The sequence below is a fragment of the Meles meles genome, chromosome 8 (genome assembly GCF_922984935.1).
Source record: "Meles meles chromosome 8, mMelMel3.1 paternal haplotype, whole genome shotgun sequence".
NCBI classification, from domain to species: domain Eukaryota; kingdom Metazoa; phylum Chordata; class Mammalia; order Carnivora; family Mustelidae; genus Meles; species Meles meles.
In genome coordinates this window covers 64346294-64363258 of record NC_060073.1, presented here as the reverse complement: position 1 = coordinate 64363258, position 16965 = coordinate 64346294, and the positions used below count along the sequence as shown (strand labels likewise).

General features: G+C 39.3%; 1 protein-coding gene across 4 annotated transcripts in view; it reads left to right on the top strand.

Annotated features, from left to right (window-relative positions):
• PAK1 (p21 (RAC1) activated kinase 1) overlaps positions 1 to 16965 on the top strand; it is a 154954-nt gene that overhangs the window by 90075 nt on the left and 47914 nt on the right. For all 4 annotated transcript variants that reach the window (XM_046016053.1, XM_046016055.1, XM_046016054.1 and 1 more), the window contains exons 3-5: positions 10764 to 10864; positions 11363 to 11510; positions 14769 to 14806. In XM_046016053.1, coding sequence (XP_045872009.1) covers positions 10764 to 10864; positions 11363 to 11510; positions 14769 to 14806 — 287 coding nt within the window. The remainder of the gene's footprint in view (positions 1 to 10763; positions 10865 to 11362; positions 11511 to 14768; positions 14807 to 16965) is intronic.

Sequence of the window (16965 nt, the reverse complement as noted above, 5' to 3'; positions counted from 1 at the left end):
TCAGGATTATGATAAATAGAAGTGACATCTTTATCTTATTTGTAATCTCAGAGGAAAACCTCTCAACATTTCACCATTAAGTATGATGTTGGCTCTAGTGTTTTTTGGTAATTAGCTTTTATTGGATTAAGGAAATTCCCTTGTAATCCTACTTTGCTAAGAGGTTTTAATCACAATTGGATATAAAATTTTAGCAAGTGCTTTTTCTGCATTAAGTGAATTTTATACATTTTCTCCTTTATTTTAATACAGTAAATTACATTTACTTGGTTAAAAAATTGAGATATAATTCACGTACAGTTCACCATCTCAAAGTGTACAGTTCAGTGGTCTTTACTATAGTCACAAGATTGTACAATTATCACACTGCTCTAATTCCAGTACATTTTCATAGCTCTAAAAAGAAACCCTGTACTTTACCATATTTCCTTCTTCCCCGAGCCCCTGGCAACCACTGATCTACTTTCTGTCTATGGATTTGACTTTTCTGGACATTTTTATATAAATAGAGTCACATAATATGTGACCTTTTGGGACTGGCTTCTTTCTTTCTTTCTTTTTTAAAAGATTTATTTATTTATTTATTTATTTATTTGACACAGAGAGAGAGAGAGAGAGAGATCACAAGTAGGCAGAGAGGCAGGCATAGAGAGAGGGAAGCAGGCTCCCTGCTGAGCAGAGAGCCCAATGCGGGGCTCAATCCCAGGACCCTGGGATCATGACCTGAGCCACCCAGGCACCCCATGGGACTGGCTTCTTTCATTTAGCATAACGTTTTTAAAGTTCATCCATACTGTAGCATGGATCAGGACTTCATTTCTTTTTATAGCTGAATAACATTTTGTTGTATGGATATACCATATTTTTATTTCTTTTATTCATCTGTTCATCAGTTCAGGGATGTTTGTTTTTTGACTGTTTTGAATAATGTTGCTATAAACATTCACTTACAAGTTCTTGTGCAGACATAGGTCTTCATCAGATTCCTCTAGACTCATATTTGCTAGCCAGCATAAAAAAATGTGCTAGCAGCAGCAGTCATCCCAGACAGCCTGATGTTTGTGGCCTTGAGATACGGGCCTACCAGAATCCCGAGTTTGCTTTATTTTCTCCATGGTCTCTCCCCTCAGTCCCAAGCTTGTTGTACATCTCTAATAGGAGTTATTAAATTTGGTTGACTTGTTGGGCAGGTGGAAAGCTGGGTCAAAGATCACTGTTTTCTGAGCCTTTGTTTATTCTGTTTCCCTCTGGAATGTCCTTCCCTATCTCTGCCTGACCAACTCCTGTTTATCCTTCATGAGTTCTTTCAAAAGGTATTACCTTCTCCAGAAAGGTGATTTTCTTTACCCAGCTTTATCTGTACCTGAACATGGATCAGTGACCTGTTTACAGATTGAAGACTTGACCTCAGAAGAAGAAAGAGACTTTTCCAGGGCCATAAAGTTAGTTAATGGCAAAGAGAATACTGGATCCTTCTTCCTCTGACTCCTAGTCCAGAACAGATTTTTTAAAAATCCCCTGACTTCAGTCTTCTCAGCAATGAAATGGGGATAATCCATGCTGTCTGGTTCTTGGAGCTGTTGTAAGGAGCCAGCGAGGCAGTGAATGTGAAGGGCTATACACATGTGAGGGAGGTGATTGTTACTTCCAGGAAGGGGTTTGCCAAGTGCCAGGTGGCTCTGTGACTACATGACTTCTCCAGTTCCGTCCTGTTTTCCTGCCTCAGGTATCCTGTTTTCTGCTGGTGGTGCCCAGCCAATGAATACTCAGCCTAAATTGCATAGCACTTGGGACAAATCCTGCCAGCTAGGGTTTTTTGTTTTGTTTTTCACCCCTGTACTTCCCTCTTCTCTCGCTTCAGCCAAGCCCTTCCTCTTCTTATAGTCCAGTTCTGCTCTATGTTAAACTGTTACTTCATTCAGTAGTTGCTTCCAGTCAAATCAGTCAGTAGGGATCAGGGGGTATCACAAAGGTAGAAGATTTGATCAGGTGAACTGAGTCTTACCTTCATGTGCTGCTCTCTAATGCAGCTCTGCAGATCAAGTCAGTTTACTTCTCAGGGCTCTTTTTTCAGGGAGTAGAATAACCGTCTCTAAGGTTTTTAGGAAGTATTACTTCCTAATACTTTTGGTGTGTTCTGGAACAACTTATTCTGTGTTGGATCCTCAGTGGAATATTCGGAAGTTGAACAATCATAATTACAAGCCATGATGATGCGTCTTAAGAAGCTTACATTTTAAGGAAAGGGGTAAGTCTTTAAAATAACAAGGAACTGGGGCGCCTGGGTGACTCAGTCGTTAAGCGTCTGCCTTCGGCTCAGGTCATGATCCCAGCTGGGATCGGGCCCCGCATCGGGCTCTCCGCTTGGCGGGAAGCCTGCTTCTCCCTCTCCCACTCTCCCTGCTTGTGTCCCCTCTCTTACTGTGTCTCTGTCAGATAAATAAAATCTTTAAAAAAATAAAATAAAATAACAGGGAACCATACAAGATAGGAAAGGACTAAATGCATGGTGGTGTGGCAGATTTATTGTCTTGGGAATTAACAGAGGGAGGAAAGGTCAGGAAGAGAAATAGGACTTAAACCAGTCTTTAAAAGATGACTGAGAATTTGACAGGGAGATTGGGAGGAAGAGCATTCTAAAGCAAGGAGAACAAAACGTGAGCAAAAACTTGGAGGTGGGAATATGGCAGATATATGCAAAGGTCTGGGACAAAAAGTATCCTGTAGAAGCCAGCTTCAGCATTACTCTGTTTTTCCATGTGTTAATTGATTTCATTTCCTTACGGCTCTTTTCTATAGACTGCTCATCCTCTGAGCCATTCTCTTTCTGTGTCTCCATTACTGAAGTTTCTTTTGTATTGATATCCCATGCCTATGATGGTATATATATAGTATATTAATAATATAAATTAGGAATAATATATAAAAATAGAAGATACGTAAGTGTAAAATAAAAATCTAAATAAAACATAAAAATAACATAATTGTTCTTCCATACAATTTTTTTCATTTTATTTTGTTTTCAGTGTTCCAAAATTCATTGTTTATGCAGCACACCCAGTGCTCCATGCAATACATGCCCTCCTTAATACCCACCACCAGGCTCACCCAGCCCCCCACCCTCTCCCCTCCAAAACCCTCAGTTTGTTTCTCAGAGTCCACAGTCTCTCATGGTTTGTCTCCCACTCCGATTTCCCCCAACTCACTTCTCCTCTCCATCACACAATCTTTTAAGGGACTAGATCAGAGGAAATTTAGGAACAGTAAGCAATCCAAAGTCATGTACCATGTCCCATGCATTCCAGCTATGAATAAGACAGATGGACTTATGTCATAAATGACTGCTTAATTTGGGCCCTGGTAAACTCTTGGCCTTTCTAAAAGCAGCTGCTTCTGGAAGGGAAATTGCCAAGTGCATAAATAGCTTAAACCCTAGCAGTTGTCATGTAGGCAAATAGTTCTCAGTAAGACACTGAGGAAAGAAACTTTGTAATCAGACTTGGGTTCGAATCTCAGTTCTTACTAGCAATGTGAGCTTGAGCAAATTATTATTATTCTTATTACTTAGTTTCCTTATCTGTAAAATGACAGTAGTAATAATCTATCTCATAGGTTTTTAAGAATTAAGGAAAATAATGTGTGTTATGGTATCTTATATATGGTAAGTTCTTACTCAGTGTTCTTTCCTTTCCTTATTTTACCAAAGTATGTTTTCTTGACTCAATTTGAAATTCTTTATGGGAGGTTAAACAGTAGAATGTAAAGGGCCTTGACTTTGAAGCCACACCATTTGAATTTCAGTCACTGCAATTTTGTAGGCAAGTCTGTGCTTTAATTTCCTAATCTACAAATAAAACTTGCCTCTCAGGATTATGGTGTTTATATGAGACGATGTGATTGGAGTACCTATTAAAAACTGTGAGGTACCATGTCAGGAAGAATCTAACTACAGAGCTTTGAGAGTATTCATCTTTCTGTTTTCATAGACTCATGGAATGTAGGAGCTGGAATGGTCCTTATAATCATCTAGTCCATTCTCTCCATTTTCAGATGAGAAAGCTGAGAACCTGGACTATGTGGTGTGTAGGGGCAAAACGGGCCTGGACTCTAGACCTTCTCATTCCTCCCCTCATCCTCTCCCACCCCCTGCTCCCCATTTTGCTGCCTTTAATCAGGATTATCCTGGGTCTGTGGAGGCATTAGGACTACAGAATTTCTTTTGGCCAGTGTGCTGAGCTCCTCCTACAGAGCAGGGTTTTCAGACAGGACTGAGGTAGCTGGGTAACAAGAATTGTGAAAAGTCAGGTCAGACCTTGTAAAAATGAGACATTTATTCCTGTCCTGGAGGGAATTGCCTGTCTTCGACAAGGTTCCTTAGACTCTTGCCAGGTCGAGTTAGGTATTTGGTCTTTTGTTCCTTTCTTCATTTGCTGTTTTGTGCCAGATGTGTGCTAGCTTTTGGGGATCCATGATGAGTTGGACATGACTGCTGCACTTGGGACTCAGTCTTGTTGGAAGGTAAACCTATGTGAAATAGGCAGTTACTATAATGGTGCTGTGTAAACAGAAGAGAGGGTGAAGGACTGCCCAACCTTGAGATCAGGGAGGACTTCAGAGAGGAGATGGCCTTTAAGCTGACACCCGAAAAGGGTGAATTAAAGGCTGAGGTAACAAGCGAAGGGAAAGGCAATGCAGGATTTATAAGCAAAGGGTGTAGCTTGAGAAAATGGGAAGAGGTGTGAAAGAGCTCATTATGTTTGGTGACATAACTGGTTCAGTGTAGCTGGTATAGAGCGTATGAAACGTAATTAACGGGAGTTAAGAAGAGGTACAGAGCTTCAGAAACTTAAAAAAAAATAGAGCAGTTTTAGGTTCACAGCAAAATTGAGGGGAAGGTACCCAGTATACCTTGTATAACTGTATACCTCCTGCCCCCACATATGTACAACCTTTGCCACTATTAACATCATATACCATGGTGGTGCATTTTATTAATCAGATTATTTATCCCTTATTGTTGAGTTTTGAGAGTTCTTCATATATTTTGGATAATAATCCTTTATCAGATATATCTTTTGCAAATATTTTCTTTTTACTTGTGGTTTGTCTTCTCATTCTCTTGATTCTCAAATTTTTGTTTGCATGTGAATCATTTGGGATCTCATTAAAATTCAGATTCTAATTCAGTAGGTCTGGGCTGGAGCTTGAGATCCTACATTTCTAATGGTCTCCCAAGTTTTACTGATACTGGTTTGAATAGCAAGGTTATAGATCACCCTGGCTGCTGTCTAATTGAAGGGGACCGGGGTGCAGGTGACTGGTTATTGTTAGAATGATCCAAGGCCATAGATAACAATGCCTGAAATAGGATAGTGGCAGTGAAAATGGAGAAGTGAATAAATTTGATCACTATATAGAACAGGAAATTAGTAACCTGGGGACTGAATGGAAGAGCAATGGGGAGAGAGAGAAGAGAGCACATAATCATGAGCAGCAGCAGTCCATTAAGAGGCAGCGCAACAGAATAGGAAGGCCTTGGGACTGGAGCCTGAAGACTTCAGTTCTGATTGCAGATCTGCTTCTAACTTGTTCGTGACCTTGTGCAGGTTACTTAACTTCTTGGAACCCCCGTTTCTTCTCTCAAACAGGCACCATAACCACTGCCCTGCTCATTACACGGTTTTTTGAGGCTCTAGTGAAGTAATATATGTGAGAGTGCTTTGTAAGCATTAGATCATGACTCAAATGAAGGTGATTATTATGAAATGTAAATCTGTTTTAAAGTGCTGTAAGCTGTATTGATACTTTAGTCTGATAGTGAGGCTCAGACAAGTCGACTGGGAAAGGCAATACAAGTGGATCATATATTTGCAGTCCAGCTCTCCTTGAACACTGGGGCCTTAACTATGGATTTGGGGGTCCCTTTTAGTCCACAGCCTGTATTTGAAAAAAACTTTATTTTTTTATTTGAGCATAGTTGACACAAATTACTTTAGTTTTAGGTGTACAATACAGTGATTCAACAAGTCTATATGTTATGCTGTGTTCACCACAAGTAGTAGCTATCATCTGTCACCATATGGTGCTATTACGATACCATTGACTGTATTCCTTATGCTGTGACTTATTCATTCCATAACCAGAAGCCTGTGTCTCCCACTCCCCTTCACCCATGTTGCCTGTTCCCCAACCCCCTGCCAGGCAACCATCAGTTTGTTCTTTGTAATTATAGGTTTCATTCCGCTTTTTGTTTGTTTGTGTATTCACTTTTTTAGATTTCACATATTAGTGGAATCATATGGTATCTGTCTTTCCTAGACTGGCTTATTTTACTTAGCATAATATCCTCCAATCCATCCATGTTGCCACAAATGGTACTGTCTCATCCCATTTTTATGGCTGCAAAGTATTCCTTGTTTGAGTTTGTGTGTGTGTGTGTGTGTGTGTGTGTGTGTGTGTGTGTTTCTATCTTTCTTATCTATTTGTCTATCAGTGGACACTTAGGTTGCTTCCATGTCTTGGCTATTGTAATAATGCTAATAAGTATAGGGGTGCATGTATCTATGCAGATTAGTGTTTTTCTTTTCTTTGGGTAAATACCCAGTAGTGGGATTACTAGATCATATGATAATTCTATTTTTAACTTTTTAAGGAACCTCTTCACTGTTTTCCACATTGCTGTTTGTACAATCCACAGTTGTAAATTGCACCAATTTACATTCCTACCAACTGTACAATATTCCTTCTCCTCCAGATCTCCAGCAATACTTGTTATTTCTTGTGTTTTTGATTTTAGCCATTCTGGTAGGTGTGAGGTAATATCCCATTGTGGTTTTGACTTGCATTTCCCTGATGATCAGTGATGTTGAGCATTTTTTCATGTCTTTTATCCATCTGGATGTCTTCTTTGGAAAAATGCCCATTTGCATCCTCTGCCCATTTTTAAAATCAGATTGGTATTTTTTGGAGTTGAGTTGTGTAAGTTCGTGTATGTTTTAGATGTAAACCCCTTATTGGATATATCATTTGCAAATATCTTCTCCTATTCAGTAGGTTACCTTTTTGTTGATGGTTTTCTTTGCACACAAAGCTTTTTATTTTGATATAATCCTAATAGTTTATTTTTGCTTTTGTTTCCCTTGCCTTAGGAGACAAGGGAAAATGTTAGAAAAACGTTGTTATGGCCAATGTCAGAGAAATTGCTGCTTGTGCTTTCTTCTAGGATTTTTGTGTATGGTGTTAGAAGTGATGCAGTTTCATTCTTTTATGAAAGAATGTAGCTATCTGGTCTTCTCAGCACCATTTATTAAAGAGACTGTCTTTTCCCCATTCTCTCTTTTTTTTTTTAAGATTTTATTTGTTTATTTGACAAGAGAGAGATCACAAGTAGCAGAGAGGCAGGCAGAGAGAGAGAGGGAAGCAGGCTCCCCACTGAGCAGAGAGCCCGATGTGGGACTTGATCCCAGGACCCTGAGATCATGACCTGAGCCAAAGGCAGCGGCTTAACCCACTGAGCCACCCAGGTGCCCCTCTTTTCCCCATTCTTTATTCTTGTCTCCTTTGTCATCGATTAATTGACTATATACGTATGCATTTATTTCCGGGCTCTCTATTCTGTTCTATTAATCTATGTGTCTGTTTTTGTGCCCAGTACCTTACTGTTTTGATTAATATAATTCAGCCTACACTTTTAATCTGATCTCTAAGGATAGGCTCAGAGAAGCCTGGCATTCAGCCTTGTCTTACCCCAGCCAAGTTCTTAGGTACTACAGTGAATTCTTTTATTTCATTTTTATTTTTTTTTAGAGATTTTACTTATTTATTCATTTAAGAGGGAGAGCGAGAGAGCGTGCTAGCGAGCCCATGAGCAGGGTGAGGGTCAGAGGGAGAGAGAGAGGGAGAGAAGCAGACTCTGTGCTGAGCACAGGGCCCAACACAGGGCTTTATCTCAGGATCCTAAGATCATGACCTGAGCCAAAACCAAGAGCTGGACACTTAACTGACTGAGCCACCCAGGTTCCCCTGCCATGATTTCTCTTAGATGTGAATTATGGACTTACAGGGTTTTTTTGGAGCCTTGCTAGTATATAATCCTGGGCATTTCTGGGAGGGAAAATGTCTTGTCATGGAGCCAAGGATTTGGGGCCTTGACTTGACAATGTGGAACATGACTTCCATAAGGAGAAAACTGGTAGTTTCATCGAGAGATTGGTAGTGGGGAAGACCAGAGACTTAGGACTCCTGGGCTTTCATTGCTGATTTGCCTTACAGAGGGGTTATTCTGCAACATGGGTCAGACTGGAGGAGATTATGCTGAGTGAAATAAGTCAAGCAGAGAAAGTCAATTATCATATGGTTTCACTTGTGGAGCATAAGGAATAACATGGAGGACATTAGGAGAAGGAAAGGAAAAGTGAATTGGGGGAAATTGGAGGGGGAGAAACAATCTGAGGGTTTTTGGAAGGGAGGGGATGGGGGGTTGGGTGAGCCTGGTGGTGGGTATTAAGGAGGGCACGTATTGCATACAGCACTGGGTGTGGTGCATAAACAATGAATCTTGGAACACTGCATCAAAAACTAATGATGTATTGTATAGTGACTAACATAACACAATAAAAATAAATAAATAAAGAGGAGATATTCTGGTTTTGCCTCTCAGGCCTGTGAGCTTAAATGGCCAGTGTCTAATATTTTTAGGATAGACTTGTCACTGAAACTCAGCAATGATCAAGCAAATTATTAAAAAGAAGCACTTATATTTACTTACCTATAAAATGCAGATGTTAATATCTATTTATAGGGCTGTATGAGTATATGGTGACATGATGCATATAAAATTCTTAGCTTGACATATGGTAAGAGCTCAATAAATAGTAGCTTTTGCAGTTAGCCTCTGAACCCAGTTCCCCCAGGTATGTGTAGGAGTTCCCTGGGAGTTTAGACCAGATGTCCTCTTCCCTAGAACACTGAAGGAGGAGGAGCCTTGGCTGGAGAAATAAGGAGGGTTTCTACAGATATTAAAAAATCTGGGTTCTGTAGGTCCCCATTTAGGAAGAAAGATTATCTGGCTGAGACTTGGAAGGTATTTAAGCCTGTTTCAGTGGGATTGCATTTGCAGATGCCAGCTGAGGTCTAGCTTGATACCAAGACCTTGAAACTCATTTTAGCTGGAAGAGGGTTATGTTTATAGAGCTTCTGTAACTAAGTACCATAAACTAGGTGGCTTAAACAACAGAAATTTATTGTTTCAGTTTTGGAGGCTAGGATTCCAAGATCAAGTTGTCTGCAGGGTTGTTTCCTTTTTTTTTTTTTTCCTTAAAGATTTTATTTATTTATTTGAGAGAGCGAGAGCACGAGAAGGGGAGAGTCAGAGGGAGAAGCAGACTCCCTGCTGAGCAGAGAGTTTGATGGGGGACTCAATCCCAGGACTCCAGGATCATGACCTGAACCGAAGGAAGTCGCTTAACCAACTGAGCCACCCAGGCATCCGGGTTGTTTCTTTTCGAAGGCTGTGAAGAAAAATCTGTTCCATGCGTCTTCCTTAGCTTCTGGTGGTTTGTGTGTTTCTAGACTTGAAGAAGCATCACTCTGATATCTTTCTTCATCTTCATATGGTATTCTTATGTGCATCTGTCTCCAAATTTCTTATTTTTACAAGAATACTAGTCTTAACTGGATTAGGGGTCCACCCTGCTCCAGTATGACCTAAACATAACTTAACTAATTACTTTGGACCTATTTCCAAATAAGGTCACATTCTGAGCTAGTTGGAGTTAGAACATATGAATTTGGGGGGACATAATTGAACCCCTGACAAGGGTACTTTACTTCAGCACTAAAATTCCTTAAATGTTGAAGCCTTTTCTACCAGGTCAGCAGGACCTTAGTGAACATCTATTTTACTCATGACCCTTGATGGGAGAGGGATGACTACAAATATTTGGTCTGAATAATCCTTTAAGGTCCTAGCTTGGGGAGGCAGTGTAGCATAGTGGTTTTGAGCTGAGGCTCTGGGCCAGACTGCCTGGGTTTGTATCTGGATGCTGCCAATTACTAACCATGTGATCTTAAGCAAGTAACAATCTGTGCTTCCATTTTCTTACCTGCAAAATAAGGAAGATAGTATCTAACCTGACAGGGCTGCCATGAGGCTAAAGTGAATTCATATATGTGAAGAACTAGAACCATTGTCTGGTAAACCTCTGATAAAATATTAGTGATTTATATTATTAAAATAACATTCAGATTTAAATTCTCTAAATTGAGAGAACCTTAAAGCAGTTCATAATCAAATACCAAATCAGTAGGATGCAGGTCATAGGAGCTCATACAATGTAGGATGTCAGAGCTGGAAGAATCTTTAGAGACCATTTACCTGAGCCTTCTCTTTTTTACAGATGGAGAAACCAGGGTTCAGAAAAAGGAAGTGACTCGCCCCAGATCAAATGGCTCATTACTAATCGTTTCTCGACCTTTAGGCTAAGATCAAGTGCAAATGGCTCATTAGTGGTAGAGCCAGGACTTGAAACTCTGAAAAATAGCCTTTCTTTCCCTCCCTTACTTTAGTTCCACAAAAAATTAAGTTCTTTAATCATGCTTTGAACACCTATTCTAATCTAAGTCTGACATCTGGCTCTGTCAGTACTTATGTGAAGTAGACAGCCCTTAGCCTTCAAAGGAGCCCACAGCTCAGCAAAGAGTTAAATAAGCCAAAAAATGTAATGTCCTTGTTTTTTATTTCCTTTTCCCCATTTCTCTTGCAGCAAATAAAAAGAAGGAGAAGGAACGGCCGGAGATTTCTCTTCCTTCAGATTTTGAGCACACAATTCACGTTGGTTTTGATGCTGTCACAGGGGAGTTTACAGTAAGTCCTGGGTCACAGAAAGGCCTTTGGTCTTTGAGAGTTCTGACTATGCACTGTTAGATTCATTTCTTTTTCCCCTTAGTATCTCTGATGCTTCTGTCTTTGCCTGAGACCCTCATTACTATCTTCTTACATTCATAAGAGGGACATTTTCTTCACCTCCAAAACTGTACCTGAGAAGCCTTTGTATTTCCATTCCTTAACTAGCCCTCTGTTAAGTGGCTTCTTGGCAGCAGGCTTTGCATGGGGCACTGATAATATAAAGACAAATCATACATGGTTCCTGTTCTGAAGGTGGAATAGCCTAGTGAAAGAACAAACACCTCAAGAAACGACTAATACAATGAGATAGGTACTATAAAAACGGCTTATCTAGCGCTCTGAGGGTATAGAAAGAATGGCTAAACCTGTCTTTAACTGCCAGCAGGTATCAGAGTTTCTCCTTCAGGATCTCCTTTGACTATGCCTTCCTGATAATGTTGTATGTTTCTCTTGTAGGGGATGCCAGAGCAATGGGCTCGCCTCCTTCAGACATCAAATATCACTAAGTCAGAGCAGAAGAAAAACCCGCAGGCTGTTCTGGATGTATTGGAATTTTATAACTCAAAGAAGACTTCCAACAGCCAGAAGTACATGAGCTTTACAGGTATGGGGCTTGAATCCAGAGCAGTCTAGGAAATAAAAAGGGTTTTCATCTGGGTGGAAAATTTCCACATGCCTTTCGGTGTGGGGTAAGGGAAGAAAGTATTAGAAAGAGTGGGGATGGTACTGTAAGGTGAGATTTTGGAATTTGAGAGCCAAAGTGATGGGTCTTTGCTCTGAGACTGAACATTTTAAAAAAGTAACATGACACATATATATTTAGCTTTAAAATGGGAATAATAATTCTTGTCTCAAGAGATTGTAGTGAAGAATAAATGAGCTCGTTGATACGAAATTTCTTTTTAGGTTGTAAAACAACATCATGGAAGTGTAGCTATCATTATCATTATTAAATTTAATATCATTAAGCTATTTAATAGCACATGTGATGTGTATCTTTTAAGTAGGTAAGCCCAATTTCTTCCTCAAGGAATTAATTGTTATCAGTCAAATGTAAAACAGGACACTAATAATAAATGTACTTTAGATGTACCCTCTCTGAATAGACTATGTTTTTCAGAGTGCTTTTAATGACAGAATTTGGATTAGAATTCAGGTCTTCTAATTCCCAGACTAGCATCTTTTGAGTTTGCTTCTTGCCTCCAGTAATTCTATTTGGAACACCTCTTTCCATAGCAGGGAGATTTTTCTTTTCCAAGATTAGTAATCAGAAGGCCTGCGTTTCTAGAAACTTGCCTTTTATAATGTCATCTTAGAATGTTAGAGCAAGACGTATCCTCAGTATATACTGCTCCCAGTTCCCCTTGTTTTGCAGACATTAAAGCCAAAAAAGTCCTTTCTAATGTGGCTAAATTGGTGGCAGAACTGATCTCTTAACTCCAAGCCTGGTGTTATTTCCAGTGTTCATGCTGTCTCTTTCAAAGAGCAGTATTGTTGGAGAAGGTGAGAACCAGGATGAACAAACTAATTTTGAAGGATGCTTTCCCCAGCAAGTATCTGGCCTGTATCAAAGGGCACAGATGGTGAGGAGGACAAACTGCAGCTTAGCTCATGCTCTCGTGGTGGTACCCAGGAGAGGGTCATGCATGTTCTCAGCAGTATTTCCTTCCTCACGTCTGGCCCCGCTGGCTCTGTCTCACTTTTCCCATTGAGGGACTGAGTCATTCCAAGGAGGAATTGGGGTTGAGGGGTGCTGGGTGGGAGAGTTTTCTAGTCAGGATATTAGAGCTTGTGTTCTAAGGCATTTGTCATGAACGTCAGATTAGAAGCTGGCTTTGAAAGCCTCAGCAGTGAAGTCTTTGGAAGAATCTCTGTTTATGTGTACATGTGTGTAGATGTGTACAAGGACCAGATATGTATATGGAAGCATAGCTCTGTGTGTTTTCGTATCTTTGGAATTAAAGTCCATTTAAGTATTTGTGAATTAACCTGTGTGTAGATACACACATTAAGATAAATATGTATATATGATCACCTGTGCATGCACATATGAATAACACTGTATATTTCTAGCATGTACAGATATGTGTTCATACAACTCCTTCCATGTGTATAAATTTGTTCACACGTGTGTGTGTGTGCGTGCACACACAAGTACAGAATTTTTAGTTTTTTAGAGGTTGAAGTCTAGGGCCAATTCTAGGCAAAATTGTATATTTAGCAACATTTTATTTTTATTTAATTTTATTTAATTTATTTTCTAAAAAGATGTTATTGGACAGAGAGAAAGTGTGTCACAAGCAGGAGGAGCTGCAGGCAGAGGGAGAGGGAGGCAGAGGGATAGCAAGAGGCAGACTTACCCCCCTCCCCCCAGGAGGGAGTCATCTGATGTGGGGCTCTTGCCCAGGACCCTGGTATCATGACCTGAACTGAAGGCAGATGCTTAACCAACTGAGCCACCCAAGCACCCCTGGCACAGTTTATTTTTAATGCTATCTCTCTCCTTTTCCTATTTCCCTTCTTCTCATACTATTGATTCTAAGAATACTACCTCAGCTTGTATGCTTGCACATAAATTAATTTCATTGATCCTCATGACGGCCTTGAGGGGTTAGTATGGCAAGGACTATTATCCCCGTTTCACAGACTTGGAGAAATTAATTAGGCTTAGAGAAACTGAGTGACTTACTTAGGTGAATCAACTGATATGTTAGGGAATTATGTTTAAAGTATATCCTGAATTAATTTCTCCAGGGTACACCTGGCTATTCCCAGGGTTTTTTGAAGAATATATTGTCACAGCTTGTGGGTTCATGATTTGTCGTAGGATCAAAGAAGCTGTACCTGACACTTTCTTATATGATGGAATTGGGATCTTGGACATTCTCTGGACTTGGTTCTTGGTGAGGAATATGTTGGATTTGGTAGAATATTTCTCCTCCTTAATTCCATTGGTGTTGAACTGGCTAAGTCAGTTTCTTCTTAGGTCTGTAGGAATTTAAGTGTAAAACCAAACATGATATTTGGCTTTTAAACTTAATTTCTTGCTAAGATCTCCATTGAGTCTGTGTTTCATGTTTTAGTGAATATAAAATATCATTAATTATAAGCCACACCATTATTTTATATACCACTAAAGAAGAAAAAGTTGTCAATTCAACCATGAAATGCCTTTGATTGTAGAGCACATCTCTCTTTCAGAGATGTTAGTGTAAAAAATTTACATGTCAAAATCAATGAAATGTGATAATTGCCTCATTGAGGAAACTTGAATCTATTCTTAGAAGTAAGACCCTGCCTTAAGTTAGACTTGACGTGATTAATGCTTCTCTTTTTCTAAACCTTAATTTTTCTTTCCCTGTAGGAAATAGACATGGATGTAGAAATATTCTTTTTAAAAGCTGAAGCCACAAGCTGGTCATGATTTGTCATGGGTAGCTCAGGTCATGAATTCTTTCTCTTTCTAGAGTGCAGGAAATTTCTTGACCTTTGAGACCTGCTGATGTTAGAGTTGGTGATGTGGATACAGTTCTATCATAGTATTTAGAATTAGACCAGGATACAAATGTTGACTCCTGTTTAACCTGTGTGTACCCTGGGCAAATTATTTAACTTCTCTGAATCTCAGTTTCCAAATCTATAAAAGTAGGCATAATAATTGTACTTAGAGCTGTAGTGAGGATTAAAGGAAGTAATGTGTATAATGTGCTTTAGTATGGTGTCAGGCCCATAGTACCGTAATATTATTATTATTATTCTCCAAGTCTGGCAAGTGCTTGATTGGCTAGGCTTCCTTAGCTCTCAAGAATGGATTAATTGTGATTATTTACTGACTGGGTCTCTTGTCTTTTTCCTTTTGTAGATAAATCAGCTGAGGATTATAATTCTTCTAACACATTGGTAAGTTTTTATTTTCTTTATTCTGATATGGGCAGGCCTGGTGGTTAGGGATCAAGACAGTGTGGTAGATGCAGAGCCTGGACTGTGAGACACTCATCTTGGTCACTCCCTGTCCCCCACTTGCCAGCCCTCATAGTTCTTATCTATACAGTAAAGGAATTGGACTGAATAAACAGTAGGTATCTCTTCTAGATTTGATTTTTTAGTGTTCCAGAAATCCTAACCTTGGAACCAGAACTGACATCTAGAGTCAGTTTTTCATTTGTAGCTTTGAAACCTTGGGAAAGCCAATTTGCCTTTCTAAACTTCAGTTTTTTTCATCAATAAAATGAAGATGATATACTTTCCTTTACCTGGACGTGTCTTCAGATACCTGAATTTAGAAGAGAATTCCCTCTTTTTTGTTGGTAGGGTTTACGAAACCGGATTAGGACTAGTTTTTGGAGGGAGCAGATTCCATTCATTTAAGGTCATCCATTCTGTTCTCTGACACTGTATAGTGAAGCCCTGTCCTTTGAAGGTGTATTATAGGAATCACTGATGAATTGACTGGAAAGTAAAGCTAGGTGACCTTATCCTCAAAACCTTAAAAATAGAACTACCCTGCGATCCTGTAATTCCACTACTGGGTATTTACCCAAAGAATACCAGAACAGGAATTCAGAAGGATGTATGCACCCCTGTGTTTATAGCAGCATTATTTACAATAGCTAAATTATGGAAGCTGCCCAAGTGTCTATTGATAGGTGATGGATAAAGGAGAAATGGTGTGTGTTTGTGTCTGGGTGTGTGTGTATCTCTGTGTGTGTATCTATCTATATTTATTTATATATATAATGGAATATTATTCAGCCAAAAAAAAAAAAAGAATAAAATCTTTCCACTTGCCACAACATGGGTGGTGCTAGAGAGAGTATCACACTAAGTGAAATAAGTCCTACAAAGATGAATACCATATGATTTCACTTGCATGTGGAATTTAAGAAAAAAAAAAAAAAAAAACAAAAAAAACAAAAAACGAACAAAGGGAAAAAAAAAGAGAGAAACCAAGACTTTTAACTATAGAGAACAAATAGATGTTTACCAGAGGGGAGGTGGCTCAGGGATGGATGAAGTAGGTGATGGGGATTAAGAAGGGCACTTGTTATGATAGCACTGTGTGATGTATGGAGTTGCTCCATCACTATATTGTACACCTAGAGCTAATAGAACACTGCATGTTACCTAAACTGGAATGTAAAAAAAAAAAAAGAAAAAAAAAGCCTAGATGACCACAAAGGTTTCTGCCTCTCTCAACTTACAAATTCCATTTTTTAGAGAGGATAAAGTGGGCTATTGTTTGAAAGGGTCTTATAAATAGTAAGCTCTGATATGTATAAGAGAGTACTGTAATTCCTCACACCTGATGCTTTCTCTTATACAAAGGTGATTTTGTCATATCGATTTATTAAATATTTATAGAACCCCCACTCTGTGCCAGGTCCTATATGGAGAAATGACAATATGGAAATGAATCAGACATTGTCCTAGCACCTAAGAATCTCCCAGTCTTATGAGCAGCATGAAGGCACAAGCAGTTACAGTACAGGATGCTAAAACTTCATGAAGCCAGGGACTATGTCTGACTTGTTATTGTTGTATCCATGGCATCTGGCAAGTAACCACTTACTGAATAAAAGGTTGGATGTGTAAGAGAAAACTTCTTGATGGTAGAGTCTGAGTTGAGGACTCCGTTATCTAGGGCAAGAATTAAGGAGACATGAAGCTATTCCAGACAAAGGGAAAATAAATAGCATGTGCAAAGACAAGGAGGTTCACAAGGTATGCTTTTATAGGGAACTGTAAGTGACTTGTTATGATTGGAATGTGAAGTGTGAATGGACGAGAGGCTGGTGATGAGGAGGAATGGTGGCAGGTCAGATCATGTACAAGTTTTATCTTTATCTTAAAGGTAATGAGAAGCTATTTAAGAATTTTAAACAAGGGAATGGTAAGTTCTAACACAATACTGAGTCACCATCAAAATACTTTAATCCATGCTTCTATCATTAGGGACTGGTTTACTTTGAGTCATTTACATTCCTATCAATCATAAAAATGTTCACATGTCCAGGACCTTTGTAACATACTGGTTCCTTTCTTATTCAATATGTCTTTTA